The 15,247-nt window shown below is 40.4% G+C and overlaps 1 protein-coding gene across 3 annotated transcripts in view; it reads right to left on the reverse strand.

The window, feature by feature from the left end:
• CGNL1 (cingulin like 1) overlaps positions 1-15,247 on the reverse strand; it is a 160,138-nt gene that overhangs the window by 96,084 nt on the left and 48,807 nt on the right. For all 3 annotated transcript variants that reach the window (XM_069483504.1, XM_069483487.1, XM_069483496.1), the window contains exons 2-4: positions 7,535-9,151; positions 6,648-6,742; positions 5,078-5,183 (exon numbers count right to left, since the gene is read on the reverse strand). In XM_069483504.1, the coding sequence (XP_069339605.1) occupies positions 5,078-5,183; positions 6,648-6,742; positions 7,535-9,136 (1,803 nt within the window). In that variant the 5' untranslated portion in view covers positions 9,137-9,151. The remainder of the gene's footprint in view (positions 1-5,077; positions 5,184-6,647; positions 6,743-7,534; positions 9,152-15,247) is intronic.

Consider the following 15,247-nt stretch of genomic DNA (forward strand, 5'->3'; position numbering starts at 1 on the left):
TGGATTTTAAAAATGTAGTTCCACAGATAATTAGATTCTGTACAAATACAATCAAGTAGACATTCTTGAACAGCAACACAAAATATCTGAAATTTAAGATTTCATTCTTTTAAGAACTACCCTTAAAGAAGGAAGAAAAAGGTTCCTTTAAGGACATCTTAAAATTTAAGTCTTAAAAGAAGACTGATATAGCCAGAAAACAAGATTAATGAATTTGAAAGGTCGATAGAAAACATCCAGAATATCTGATGCACCAAAAGAAAAACACACATACACACACATACACAGAACAGAGCCCAAGAGATATAAAGAACACCATCAAACTTTCTAAAATACATGTAATCGGAATCTGAGAAAAGAGAGAATACGAAAAAAGCAATATTCAAAGAAATAACAGCCAAGAATTTTTCAAAGCTGATAAACTTCAGCAACCTGCTGGTTCAAGAATTCCATGAACCCCAAGCAGGATGAATACAAGAAAAAACACACTTAGGCACATCATATTCAAAATTCTAAAAATTGAAGATAAAATATTAAAACCAGCCAGGAGAAACACACTAAGGATGACGGCTAGCTTCCCAGTGGAGTCCATGGGGTCAAAAGGCAGTATTTTTAAAGTTATGAAACAGAACAATATTCACCAAACTAGAGTTCCTCAAAAATAAGTGTGAATAAAAGATATTCTCAGACAAACGACACTGACAGAATGCACTGCCAGTAGAAAAGTACTACAGGATGTAACAGAAAAGCTCCCCAGGCTGGAAGAAAAGTCCTAGTGGAAATGCAGAGTTACAAAAAGGAATGAACAATACTAGAAAAAGAATAAATCTAAATGAAAGATGTGCAAGACCTCTACAGCAAAAAAGACAATATTGCTGGGAGAAGTTGAAGACATAAATAAATGGGGGGAAAGTTCATGTTTGTGAATAAGAATACCAATAATGTTAAGATGTCAGGTTCACCAAACTTATTGTCTGTACATTCAGTATAATTCCAATCAAAATGCCTAGAGGATTTCCCTTGGTGGAAACTGATAAGCCGATTCTATAGTTTATATGGAAAGGCAGAAGACCTAGCATAGCGAAGACAATCTTAAAGAGGAATAAAGTTGGAGGACATATACCACCAGATTTCAAGACTTACTATAAAGTTTCAGGAATTAAAACTAGATGGTATTAACGCAAGGTGAGACAAGCAGACCAATGGAACAGACAGTCGAAGTGCCACAGAAGATATAACAACTGGAACTGGCATTCATTGCTGTTGGGAGCATAAATTGTTTCAACCACTTTGTAAAATCACTTAGCAATATTTAAGACCTAAACATATGTCTACTTTACAACCAAGCAATTTTACTCCTAGGTATATTCTCAAGAGAAATGAGTGAACGTGTTTACCAAAAAAATGTACAATAATGTTCACAGTAGCTTTATTCCTAACAGCCAAAAACTGGCAATGTCCACCAAGAGTACAGTACTATGGCATATTGATACAAAGGAAAGCTACATGTCAATACAAAATAGCTACTGATACATGTAACATTAATGAATATTGCTGACATATGTTAAGGAAATGAAGAATGAAGCTAGACATACAAGAGTTCATATTATAAAATTTTATTTGTATAAAATTCAAGAAAGGTATAACTAATGTAGGTTGTAGAAGTCAAGATGTGAGTACCTCCAGAGGGAGGGAGTATAATTGATTGGGAAGAAGCACAGGAAACCTTCTGGGTGATGGGAATGTTCTGTGTCTTGATCTAAGTGGTGTTTGCATGGAAGCAAACCTATGTTAAAAATTCAGTGAACTATACAGTTAAGATTTGTATAACTTTACTGTAAGTTATATCCTAAGAAAACAATATAAAAAAATAAACATTTGTTGAAGACTCATCTGTTGCATGAAGTTATACCTAAAGCCCACATTTCTGTGTTCCCTTTGTACATACACTTGGTACAGAATTTTCATTACTTGGAGATTATTGATCCATAATCACCAATGAGATTTTTATGCCTCACTCTCTGCACAACCTGTATGCAAGTAGTAAATAAATGTATGTTCACTAAATAAATTTGCTTTCTTCTTTTAGATGTTACATTTCCATAATGAATAGGGACCTGATTAAAGAGAATCTATTAGAAGATATCACCTCTTATCTGAGTATGAATATTAATGGATCTCTTTTTTTTTCTTCCTGAAAATAACAGGATGATGCTCTCAAAAAGATTTGGCTAAAATCCTACAAAAACATGATTCCAAAACTACAAATAGCTGAGGGGAAGAGATAAAAGCAGGAATTAGAGCTAGAAAAAGCAGCATCTTGGCTCATATGCCCCTGGATCCAGGTGTGAGTTGCACGTGATGAACTTGGAATGAAGTACTTCCCCACCTACTGCTATGAAGGGGACTAGAACCCAATTGCACAAACACAAGACTTCCAATTTTCTTGGGCAAAATGAAAACAATCCATTTTAGAAACTGAAATCCAACCCAATGGGGGAACTCATACATTGTTCCTTCCCAGACAAAAACTCTACCTACTTTGCGGTCTTCCAATACCGTTTCAGTCCCTAAGGGAGAAGGGTCTCACATCCTCTGCTAGGTAGTCACTTAACTGACACCAGAAAGATAAAACTTTAAAACCTTTGCCAGCAAATAATCAGATTCAGAACATAAGGGGGGGGAGGGGGGGAAGAGGAGTAGGAAAAACAGTCACAGCACTGTGATTGGGGCCAGACGTCTGGAGTCTTAGTTCACTTTCTCATCATCTCTTGCTTGATTCAGCAACAGATTCTTAATTAGTCTCTCTTCCTCTAATCCTACCTGTCTCCAAAAGCTCCAAAAGGAATAAACTTTTGAAAATACAATGGCAAGCTCCAAAAGGAATAGACTTTTACAAATGCAATGGTATGCGTGCCTGTTTAAAATCCATCAATGGTAGCACACGCCCTTCAGCCTGAAATGGAAACTGCTTATGTGATTTCTGAGGTCCTTCCTACCTGGCTCTTCCTCCCCACAGCCTGGCTCTGTGTTCCAGCTGCACTGACTTCCAGTCAGTACCTCCAGTTCCCTAAACCTGGCCAACGCATGCCTCTTACATTTGTTTGTGCCATTCCCCTGACCTGAACACCCTTCTTCTCACAGCGAATTCTATGATCTTTTTTTTAATCCTTTAACAACTCTCTCCATATCCCTCCCTTCACTCTATGCTTCCCAGCCTCTAGTATCTTCTGTTCTAGTTTTTACTTCTATGAGATCAATTTTTTTAGCTTCCACATATGAGTAAGAACATGCGGTGTCTAACTTTCTGTGCCTGGCTTATTTTACTTAACATAATGACCTCCAGTTCCGTCCACGTTGCCGCAAATGACATGATTTCATTCTTTTTTATAGCTGAAGGGTATTCCATGGTGTATATAGACCACATTTTCTTTACCCATTCATCTGTTGTTGGACACCTAGGCTGATTCCATATCTTGGCTATTGTGAATAGTGCTGCAATAAACATAGGGTGCAGATGTCTCTCTGATATAACGGTTTCCTTTCCTTTGGATAAATTCCCAGTAGTGGGATTGCTGGATCATATGGTAGTTCCATTTGTAGTTTTTTGAGGGACCTCCACATTGTTCTCCATAGTGAGAGTACTAGCTTGCATTCCCACCAACAGAGGATAAGAGTTCCCTTTTTTTTTGCCAGCATTTATTTATTTTTTTCTCTTTTTCATAATGGCCATCAGAACTAGGGTGAGATGATACCTCATTGTGGTTTTGATTTTATGTTTTCCTGATGATACAGGGATGTGGAGCATTTTTTCCTATATTTGTTGGCTATCTGTGTGTCTTGTTTTGAGAAATGTACTTTTAGACTATGATCTTTTGAGATACTATTAGTGTCACTGTCTCCAGAAGGGATATCCTGACTTCCCCAGTTTGGGCTAGTTATCCCTAGTCTGTGACCCACGGGGATAATCTTAACAACAAGGCCAACAACTGTGTTCTTCCTAAGACCATGAAGGTAAACAAAAAGCAAGAATCATGATAATTTAGATTTAAGAGTTTTAGCAAAAAATATTGAACTAATTTTAAGAACTATGAAGTGCTCCTAAAGGCTGCATATAAAGCAAGGTGTATGATTTAAAGATTCCCCAGTGAGAATTGTGTGTGACTGTACACACACACACACACACACACACACACACGGCATTGTTCTATTTGAAGCCAGAGCAGCAGTCATGGGTCAGCTGAGTGCTAGAACACTGAGCAATAAAAGAGAAAAGAGGGTAGTAGATGCCTAAAAATACCCTCCATACATATGTTTCCAAAGTTGGGAAGAAGCTATAGACAAGCTTGGGGTTACCTGCCTCTGGGTATCTTCTCTTTGCTGCCCATGCAGAATTCCCCTGGGAGGGGAAGGGAAGTACACAAGAAATGAGTCCTAATACAAGGTGGTATGGGGTTGAGAAACAAGTGTTTCTCAACATCCTCTCTTTAAGTGCTACTTCCTTTCAGGGCACAAGTGTCTGGCATATAGTAGATGTTTATCCAACACGAGATGACTCCTTCTTTAGCCAAAAAAATATCTAAGTCCCAACTCAAATTCAGCACAATCAATAAGACAGGAAGTTTTTTAAAAAGAACTTGGCACCACTCCAATCCTTTCCTTCCCCTGCACCAACACTGGTCGGCTCCACCAGTCTCTAGACCTCATTCTCTTTCACACCTGAAGTCCCAGAGCTGGGGTCTGAGCCTGCTCACACTTACCTGTTGCCTACAACAATGCCAGTTCTCCATCCACGATGGCATCTCAGTCTTCCTATTCTTATTTTCCCCTTGCAAACCTCACCACCTATTTATATCGCTTGTTACAGTTTATGCATTTTTAAATAAAATATCTTAAAACCTTTCTGAACAAAAGGCCTGGTGCAAATGAGCAATATTTAAAACATGATGAGTAGTACTGCTCACCACTTAGGAAACTTCCCACCTACTATAAACAAACATACAGACTGAAGAAACAGCAAGTTGTTTACCACATTGCCTGTTCAATGCACTCTGCAAAATACAAAACTTCAATTTACTTGGTTATTTCCTTGTGCATTCCCTGCTGCTCGAGACTTTAAAGTCTGGATTTTCTCAAAGACCAAGTTGACCTTCCTTTTAGTAGCATCATCATTATCGGTGCTTCTGAAAAAGAGGCAGCAGAGAAACCAATGAGGGACACGACCATTGGGCTCAGAATATTTTTTATGCCGTGACACACATACAAGCTGTTTAAGAAGACAGATTGCAACAGGCATGGATTAATTAAGGCTGCAAACAAAACCAGTGGGAGAAGAGCAAGCTGGATGGTACATTTTTCTTCAAATATATTGTTGTATGTTACTGCTCAATTTGGAACAAGGGTTTCCGTTTTCAAATATGTGAGAGACATACCACATTCTAAATAAGCTTGGGGAAAACATACAGTGAAAATTTAGTATTTGTTATTTGATTCAAATGCCTCATGTTCATTCTAAAGGGAATCCTTCTTTTATTGTGTGTGTATCTCTTTCACTTTCACACACATACACACTTTGCTTTAAACCTTACACTAAGGATGATCAGTGATCTTCACTTGTTTAGCCTCTGTTTAAAAACTAAAACCCCCAAGCCAAGACTGTCCACATGCCAGCCCTTTGTCTGGACTTTCACAGGTAACAATCAGAAAAAAGTCTTGTTAACGTCTACCACATGCCCAGCAATGAGAAGAAAAAGACTGAAAATAAGTTTCCTTAAACAGGTAACTCCCACTATAGTCATGTGCCAAAAATTTAAAAATAAAACAAATGAAAGAATTTTAGAAATTTTAAAAATCAAAAGTTCTTCAACTTAATCCCTTCACAGGGAGATACTAATAACTATTAATAGTTCTTAGCTAGAAGAATCTTTTTGGTTACAATACTGGCAAATATTAATAAATGTAAGGCAAGATACAAAAATATAAAATGTTTTGATACTGATGAGTATTTGCCAAGTGACTCGTTTTTACTCATGTCAGGCTATAAAGGTTTTCTTCTTCTTCTTAATCATATCTGATGAGAGAACTGAAACAGAAACTTCAAATTCCTCGCCTAGTCCAGCACAGTATCTAAGCAAGGACTGAAACCAAGATTGTTCCAACTCAACCCCCAAGATAAGTATGGAAAGTGCTGCTTTTAAATGACTCACACATACTTTAGAAATAATGGAAGCAGGGGCTCCTGGCCAGCGTTCACTCTGGGGAGGGAAGGGGGTGTTTTCACTGGCAACTTCTGATTAGGGATGGTTGAGAACTACTGTGCATGAAAGACTCAAGGTGATGGCAGACTCGATTCAAACCTGAACAGCAGACATTCTTCCTATCTTTGAATTTGCTTTGGAAACAGTAAAGGGTCATTTAAAAAATATAATCATTTTTAACCTTTAATGTACAACGCCTTTTGCTACACTCCCCTCCCCCAGCCCCCAGCCCCCAGCCCCTACCACCCAAGACTTAAATGCTGTTATGAAAACTTCAGCCATTGAGTCTTTACCCTCCAATGGCTCACGCAGGGCAGAAGGAAAGGTAAAAGGAAATTAAGAGCCCCACCAGAAATGACAATGCTTTGCTCTTTAAGGAAAATCACTAACCCTTCTTTGAGGTAATTGTAAAGTATCTGCTTGGCTGTCTCCTCATTGGTTTGCTGAGTGAGCTCTTGCTGGCCCTTTAAGAGATCCGGTGTGGCCTGGAACAGAACGTCTGTTGTTAGACCACTAGACATTTCCGGGAAGAAGGCAAAACCCTGGAGCAGAGGCTTCTAAACACATTCCTCCTTTCCAAAAACAATGCCCCAGGTAAGCACCCTCATTACAGCCAGTAACAACTCTTAGTTCTGTTACCTCAGGCAAGTTCCTTAACTTCTCCTCATCTCAATTTTCTCACCTGTAAATGGAGGTTAATAGTATCTATCTTCATAAGGTTGATGCAATCCTATAATATACAACACATAGAGCCTGGCACTTACCAACCTCGTTATCATTTTTATCAATATCATTATTTTTTATTGTTACTACCCAAGCACTAAAGGTATCACTTATATTCCATCACTTTACATACAATTAACCTAAATTAGGATTAACCTAATTTCTCAGGCTAGAAATTAACCCGGTCCCTCAATTTCATGAGGAAAATTAATATATCTACACAAACCTAACCACTGAAGCTCTGTGTGGAAGCAAATTCGGCATACTTTCAGATTTCACACATACACAAACAGAAAACTTGAGCCTCTCTGGAGAGTTGGACAACTTCCCTCACAGAAAGATCACAATGGGAATCCAGCTGTACTCGAAAGAACCCAGAAAACTACACAACTGGCAATGGGACATCATTGGTAGGGCATAAACTGATCCTAAAACAATCAGATGTGCAACTCCTGATTCAAGATTGAGGGTATGAATTCCCATGACCTCCTGCAGCATGAGTGCATCATTTAGGTCACTTAGAAAAAACAAGACAGGAATCACACTAGTGTTACCTGAGTATTTGAGGTGGAAGGAAACGTCTTCACAGAAATTTTCTTGGCACCAGAATCAGGTGAGGTTGCTACCGCCCGATTCTGCAAGAGCAGCGTAGCAGTGGCTGTTTTTATTTCCTCCTCCTTTTTACTCTGTGCTGGGAGGGAAGACCCACGAATCGATGTGCTTTCCTGACTACCTTTGGTTTCCGGAACTTTCCCACTTTTGTTCTGCAGGGGAGGCCTGGGCTGGGCACACGGAGCACCGTGCGCTGCTCCCTGCAGCTTTGCAAAGGTGCGGCCCACACTTTGTCTCCCACGGTGCTCCTGAGACGGTGCCCTCTGCGGGCACAGCTGGGACGGCCGGAGGAGGTGCTCGCTTGACTTGCCCAAGTTCCTACTAAACTCAGTCAGGTACTCCGAGTTCCCCTGGAGACCAAACGGAAAGGCACTGTCCACACTTCTGGATCTTTTCCTGTCGTCTAGACTGATTCTGTTTCGCTTCCCAGACCTTCCTCTTCTCTGAAGCCCAGGTTTTTGGTCAAATTTTTCAATTAACTGATCCACACCTGGAATTGATCCCGTATCGATATCCCGCCCGGTTCCTGGCAAGAAGGGGATATACCTTCTGTTTTCATGACGGTTGACATTGTCAGCATGGATGGCACAGTCCTGATCGTCCAGTAAAAACCTGTACAGAGAGGTGGCTGAAGTGGGAGTTGTCGACGACGAGGACGACCTCCGGGACCGAGCTCCGTCCAGGACCGGTCCCGCGGAATCTTGTCGCCGGAAGGGAAGAACATCCGGCCTGGTTTTCTTGGCTTCGGGGTGGGCGTGTGGGCTGTGGGCAGGCAGGGGCCTCCCGCCAGGGGAAAGGGCCTCTTCTCCCACCCCCTCCTTGGTGCAGCTCTGGACATTCACACACACCGAGGTCTGCTTTTTGGGGTCATCGATGACCACAGAGCTGCATAAACGAATGGCTGTCACACTGGATCTGGCCAGGTCTTCCAAGGGAGGACTGGTAGGCTGGGAAGTGCTAGGTTTGGGAAAGCAAGTCCAAGGCTTCTTACTGTTGGTATCTTCTTCTGTTAAAGTTTTTAGCCAATTACTCTCAGGAGGTTGGTGGTTTTGTAAGTTCAACTCACTCTTTTCAGGGTCGTAAGGCTGCAAAAGCTCTGGATGCTTCTGAAAGTTCAGCACGTGGGATGTCTTCATGGGCCCATCTTTGCCATCTAGAACTCCATTCTTGCCCTCGTGGAGAGAGGGCTGTTTCAGGTTTTTTATTGGGCTGGGTTGGGCATATGGGTTTTCTGGGAGCTGCAATTCTGCGCTGTTCCCTGTTAGCACAGGACCATTGCTGGAATGTAGAGGAAGGTTATTGATCACTGGAGATGGAAATGATGGCCCATTTTCAGGAAAAGATGTGCCTGCTAGACACCGCTCCGTGTTATTCAGGACTATGTAGGGGTGGCCATCGATCCCCTGGACCCTAATACTGACGCCATAGGAGCCTGCCTTAGCATGCTGCGAATTCCTTGATCTTTTGGTTTCATCACTTGCAAGTCTCAGATGGACCCCGTATTCCTGCTGCACATGTTGATATTCTCCGAAATACAGCTCCATGGTTCACCGTTCCAGCTGCCAGGGAGAAATGGGGACATTAAGTTAGAATTACATCTATTTAAATGAAGATTGGAATAATTATGAGGGGGAAACTTCAAAGTTCAAAGAAGACAAGACACTTTAAGTAGCAAAGACACTTCAAAACCAAATGCTGAACTGCAGCCCTCTCCTGACCCTGACCCTGACCCGGCCAAAAAAGCCCTTCTGGCCACCCTCAAGACCACATGACCATTGTGTTTGTCAACTCCGGGCTTGAACCCTGGCCTGAGGGTAGACAACTGGTGTAATGACCTAACGCCTTTGGCATAACTTCATTATTCTGTTTCTAACTTGTGGCTGACTGGGTTGCATTTTTTTCCCCTTAGTTGGTTTCCTCACACTTTATACTGTTTATTTTTAACCAATAGGACGTTCTACTTACCAGCATTTGAGAATTAGGTAATTTTCCATGAAAATAATTAAGAGCTAAGGAATTCTGATACTCACCATTCTTCTTTTTTTCCTATTCTGTTCATTTTCCTCTCAAAACACTTTTAGGCCTTTTCTAATGCACAATCCTGCTTTGCAATCTTTAACACTAGTTATTTAAATACAATGTTTAAAACATTTTGACTCTAAGGAATCAGCTGTTGTGAAACTGACAGTGAGATTAGATGATTAAAATTTTCCGTCTTTTTTTCCCTACCAAAAAAGGTCCAGGAGCATATTGATCTGAAAAATGTTTTAAAAAAAGAAAAAAAGAAAAAAAAAATGAAGATGACTCAGAGCTCTTCATTTTGTGATAGGTCCTGAAGCCACGAATAGTTGCCTTCACCTTTCTGGTGTGTGACCAGTCTCGTCAGATGACCGCAGACAGCTCACCAAGCAGGACACCCACCCTACCCACGCTCTGAGGTCCTCCCAGCAGAAATCCACCTCTATTACTCTGAAAAACTCCAACAGCGAAAGAGACCCAGGAAGAGCAGCAACAACTGGTCACAGATAACAGCTGTCTCATTTCTTTCACTTTTAAAAGCCTTTTGAAGTTTTCTTTCTATTCTGGAGTCAATCTGGTGCCATATTTTCCAAGAAAATCAACTATTTGATCCACATTTTCAAATTTATTTGCACAGTTTTCCAAAGTATAAATAATTTCATTTCTTCTATATCTATTTCTTATTATCTAATTTTGTGCTTTCTTATTTCTTGATTACACTAGAATATGTGTACATACTCTTTTAATTGCTGTTTGCCTAAAGAACTAGCTCTTAGATTTATCATTCTTTTTCTTTAATTTTCTATGTCACTGAGTTCTGGCTTGATCTTTATTATTTCCTTCTGCTTTCCTTCATTTTATTTTGTTGTTCTATTTCCAACTTCTTGACTTGGATGCCTCATTTGTTTATTTTCTTTCTTTAATTTAGTCACATAAACTGTGGTATGTAACTGTGTCACTTAGGAATTATGTCAGCTCGGACTAACAAAGAGACCCAGAATAGCAGCTTAAGACTTAAGTTAGGATTTTTTTGCTTAGAGGTAGGAAGTCCAGGACTGGAATAGACCCCAGGATATTTAGGAGGAGCACCTCTTTTATCTTTCCACTCATCTATCTTTGACATATATTAGACACCTTATGATTACAAGATGGCTGAGCCTGCAACACATACACCAAAGGCTTAGGCCAGATGAGTCAACTTCCTTTTTAACGAGCTTTCCTGGAAGCTCACCCACCAATAGCCGCTTATATCTCATTGGTGAGAACTTAATCACACGGCCACCCTCAGCTGAAGGGAGGTTAGGAAATAGGTTTTTTAGCTGGTTGTTGATGCTCTAAACAAAATCAGTGTTCTGTTAGTAAAAAGAGAGAGAAGAATGAACACTGGGGAGGCAGCCAACAGTTTGCACCACAGTAATGTTTCTATTACTATTTTCTAGATAGTTTCCATTTGGGGTTTTGATTTCTTCTTTGACCCAAGAGTTGTTTTTGAGAAAGTTTTTTCATATCCAGTATTTCGTTGTTGTGTTGTTTTGGCTTGGAGAGTCTTTATTTCTAAATGTTGTTAACTTCCACTTGTACTGTGGTCAGAAAATGAAGTCTCTACTATTTCTTCCTTTTTAAATTTATTGAGGTTTCCTTTGTGGGCAAATATGTGGACAATTTTTGTCAATGTTTCACAGGTGCTGGGTGTAGTTTCCATTTTAAGTTAACAGCATTCAAAATCTATCCATTAGTACAACCTTAATAATTATTTAGTACAGCTATAGCATATCCTTACCCATTTTGCCTCTCTGATTTGTCTGGGGGCTTTCTGGATACATTCAGTCTCCTACTGCTAGCCTGGTGCTATCAGTTTTGCTTGGTGGTTTTTCCGTTAAATATAAAACATATCACCTCCTGTTCTACAGACAGGAACAAATTGGAGAGTACATTCATCTGCAATGTTTATCTTCTCACCAATTCCAAATGTTTCATTAGGTCTACTTTCACTTTCATCAAAGTTATACTAATATTTTTAAATAATTGAATTTTTAATTGGAGTAAAACGAGATGTAATGAAAACCTATACTCTCTAGCTTCCCTTCCCCAGTCTCAAATATGTTCCCCAGAAAAAAAAAAAAAAAAACTGCAAAGTTTAGCTGTTTCTTCTAGTACTTATCTCTATGTTGGTAAAGAATATTCCTAACTATGATTTCTCATCAGTTTTACATGTCGTAGATGACACACCATACATAAAAAAATTTCTCATTCTGCTAGCCTCCCAATAAAATCAAGAATCAACTGTTTACATTATTATGTTACATAAATATTTTTCACTAAACATAAACTATGGTCATTTTTCCTTTCTCACAAAACTTTTGCTTTTCTGGAGTTAATAACTTGTCTTATTTTCTATATACCTGTTCTTAAATCCTTCCATCGGCTACGTCTATCTATTAGATGCTCACCGGCATTCATTTCCAAATGATCAAAGCATCAGATAATGTGCTAATCTTTCCCCCTGCTGACCTCCCTGTTGCAGCCTTCCATCCTCCTGCCCCTACGTTAGGGTCTCTGCTCTCTTCCTTTTGTGCTAATATTACCTTCGTGAGTTTCATGGCTTCCTCTTTCTCAGTTTACCCAATTAGTCTGATAGAATGCACTTCCAACAGAGTTCTAAGAAAAGGTCCAAGGGAGTTTTTGAGCCCTTGCATTTTGAAAAATGTCTTTATTCTATGCTTACTTTTGATAGATAGTCTAGCTAGATTTAGAGTCTAGATTCGAAATAATTTCCCTCAGATTTTTTACTCCATTACCTTCTAGCTTCCAGGGATGCCGTTAGAAATTCTGACGCTTTTATGAAATCCTTTCCTTTGTGTATGACCTGCTTGCTTTTCTCTGAAAGTTTTTAGGACCTGTTCTTTATCGCTGGTGTTCTGAAATTTCACAATGACATAGCCAGGTATGGCTTTTACAAAATTGGGCACTTTTATAAAACGTAGACACTTAACGTATTCTTTCCACTTGGAAATTCATGTCTTTAGTTCTACAAAATGTGCTTGCATTCTTTCTGTGACAATGTTCAGAGAATCATTTTATTCTGTTTTTGGTTTTTGCAGCTACTATAATATTAACAGTAATGTTGAATCTTTTAGACCAAATTTCAATTTTTTTTTCTACTTTTTAACTCCATCTTTTTTGTTCTACTATTTGAGAGATATATCCCCAACATTTTTTAAATTCAAGTATTTAATTTGTAATTTCCAATAGCTCTTTCTTGTTCTTTGTTTCTCTTTCATAAATGCTACTCTTATTTTAGATATGAAATAGCTTCTCTCTCCTTCTGAAGATAACTATAACTTTCTCCAAAAAACATGTTTTCCCTGCTTTCTGAAACATTTCCACTTTCTGCAAGATTTCTCTTTTTCCATTTGTTTTGGTCCCTGCCTTTCATATTGAAGGCTTTCCTACTGTTGAGTGGTAATCCTTGGCTGCTGATCCTATTTAAGAATGAAGTACCAAAGCAGACTGGAGGCTCTGCATGTGTGCAGAGGGCAATTAATGGCGGGGGGAGCGAGCTTTCCACTGAAGAACCCACAAATTTCAGTATTGGGGGGCATAATTTTCTGGAGCCATTCAGTTTCTTAAGAATCCTGCACTCCCTTGCTGGGGCTGCACATGCCTGGCTGCTAGGCCTTCTGGGACAGGGCAGGAGAAGGGCCACTAAAAGCTCCAGCTGTCACAAATGACCCTATTTTCAGTTATCCATGCATGTCTTCAACACCTTTCCAGTTCCATTTCTCCGGAGAACAGACCTCCAGGCTGCTGTTGGGGTGGGGGAGAGGGAAGGGCCAGGGTGCAGAGAAGAATGTAGAGGTGTAGTTACTCCAGGTCTCAAGGCTCTTAAATAACTCCCTGGATTCCATCCTGTCTCCCCAGCCTTCTACAGTAACAGATGCCCTAGCGCCTTGGTTCAGTGCCGCAGGCACTTGCCATGTCGGCATCCTCTCTCTCCAACCCGGTGGTCACGCCTCCACGGCTGGGGAGCTCTCCACTCCATCTCCACTACCATTCTGTGCCTGGTGTAGGTTTAAACATCTTATATTCCTTTACTACTGAATGGGATTTCGAAAAGGAGATCATCTAGCTTGACAAGGCTAATAATATTGTAAAACACCTCAGTACCAAGGACAAGTCCAGCCGGCGTGCACAGATGGAGCGATGCCCAAGGCTGAGACTAAAATGACCGGGCGTCCTGACCTCTTTTTTCTGAGCAGGGTTGGCATGTTTTATTCTGGATCTCTGGTAGTGTTCGTGTTTATTAAAGTTTATAACGATTTTTTTTTTTAACAGAAGAGCTTTTTTTTTTTTTTTTTTTTTTTGAGACAGAGTCTCACTCTGTTGCCCAGGCTAGAGTGAGTGCCGTGGCGTCAGCCTAGCTCACAGCAACCTCAAACTCCTGAGCTCAAGCGATCCTCCTGTCTCAGCCTCCCGAGTAGCTGGGACTACAGGCATGCACCACCATGCCCGGCTAATTTTTTCTATATATATTTTTAGCTGTCCATATAATTTCTTTCGATTTTTTAGTAGAGATGGGGTCTCGCTCTTGCTCAGGCTGGTCTCGAACTCCTGAGCTCAAACGATCCGCCCACCTCGGCCTCCCAGAGTGCTAGGATTACAGGCGTGAGCCACCGCGCCCGGCCAGAAGAGCTTTTTGTGTGTGTGTGGGGGGGGGGATTTACTAAATGGAGTTGTTTTGCTCACCAATAATCTGTTCTTATGCTGACAGCTTTTCAATGAAAATATTTCCTCTAATATTTATTAATAAAATTCTTGCCTAGGGTTTTACAGTCCTTTTCAATAGCTGCTGCTACTACAGTCAACACTAATTACATTTCAATCTTTGAATAAGGCCACCTTGGCTTATTCTAATCTTAGCTCCCTGTTGGTAAATTAATCCGCATATTTGAATTTCATGAAATGTCCACAATTTACATTTCCTTGACAACAAACCTCAATCCAATATTTTCAGGGAACAATATTTCTCAGCTGGGCACTGGTGTCTGAAGCAAATGTGGATTTCCTTCCCAATCAAAGTGTAAACACTGAATTAATTAATGAATTTAAGGACAGCTGTTCCTCACTTCCAGGCACTGGGCCACGTTTACAATCCTAATGCACACCACAGACACGCCTGGCATTGGGGACCAAGCCCAACCAAGGGCTTACATAATTTGGCAGTCAATGTTGATCAATTGCCAGGATGCAACATTGTGGCGCTTGGCAAACAAAAGTGGTGTTTTGGAGTGGAAATAATACTTTATGAAAAGACTGCTAAATGATGATAATTGCTTTAGTTAGCGAGATCAATGAGCGTGTTTGTAAGAACAAAGAGCTTAGCTCTTGGAAGGACTATGAACATATGCCAGATAGAAACATTTCCTCTCTCCGGGCCATCACATGTTATCAGCTGAGCGTGGAGATTAGTCACGTAATGCTGGTTCACACACAGCCATCTCACCACTAATTCTCAGTGGCACCTCCAGGCCCTGCGTGCATATTCACCAGCCATTCCCGGGTCCCTCATGGCTACTGAGGAATGCAACCAGGCAATCTGAAACCTTTATGCCATGGCTTGCCCCTCCCTCCCAAGG

Source organism: Eulemur rufifrons, chromosome 2 (genome assembly GCF_041146395.1).
Source record: "Eulemur rufifrons isolate Redbay chromosome 2, OSU_ERuf_1, whole genome shotgun sequence".
Taxonomy (NCBI): domain Eukaryota; kingdom Metazoa; phylum Chordata; class Mammalia; order Primates; family Lemuridae; genus Eulemur; species Eulemur rufifrons.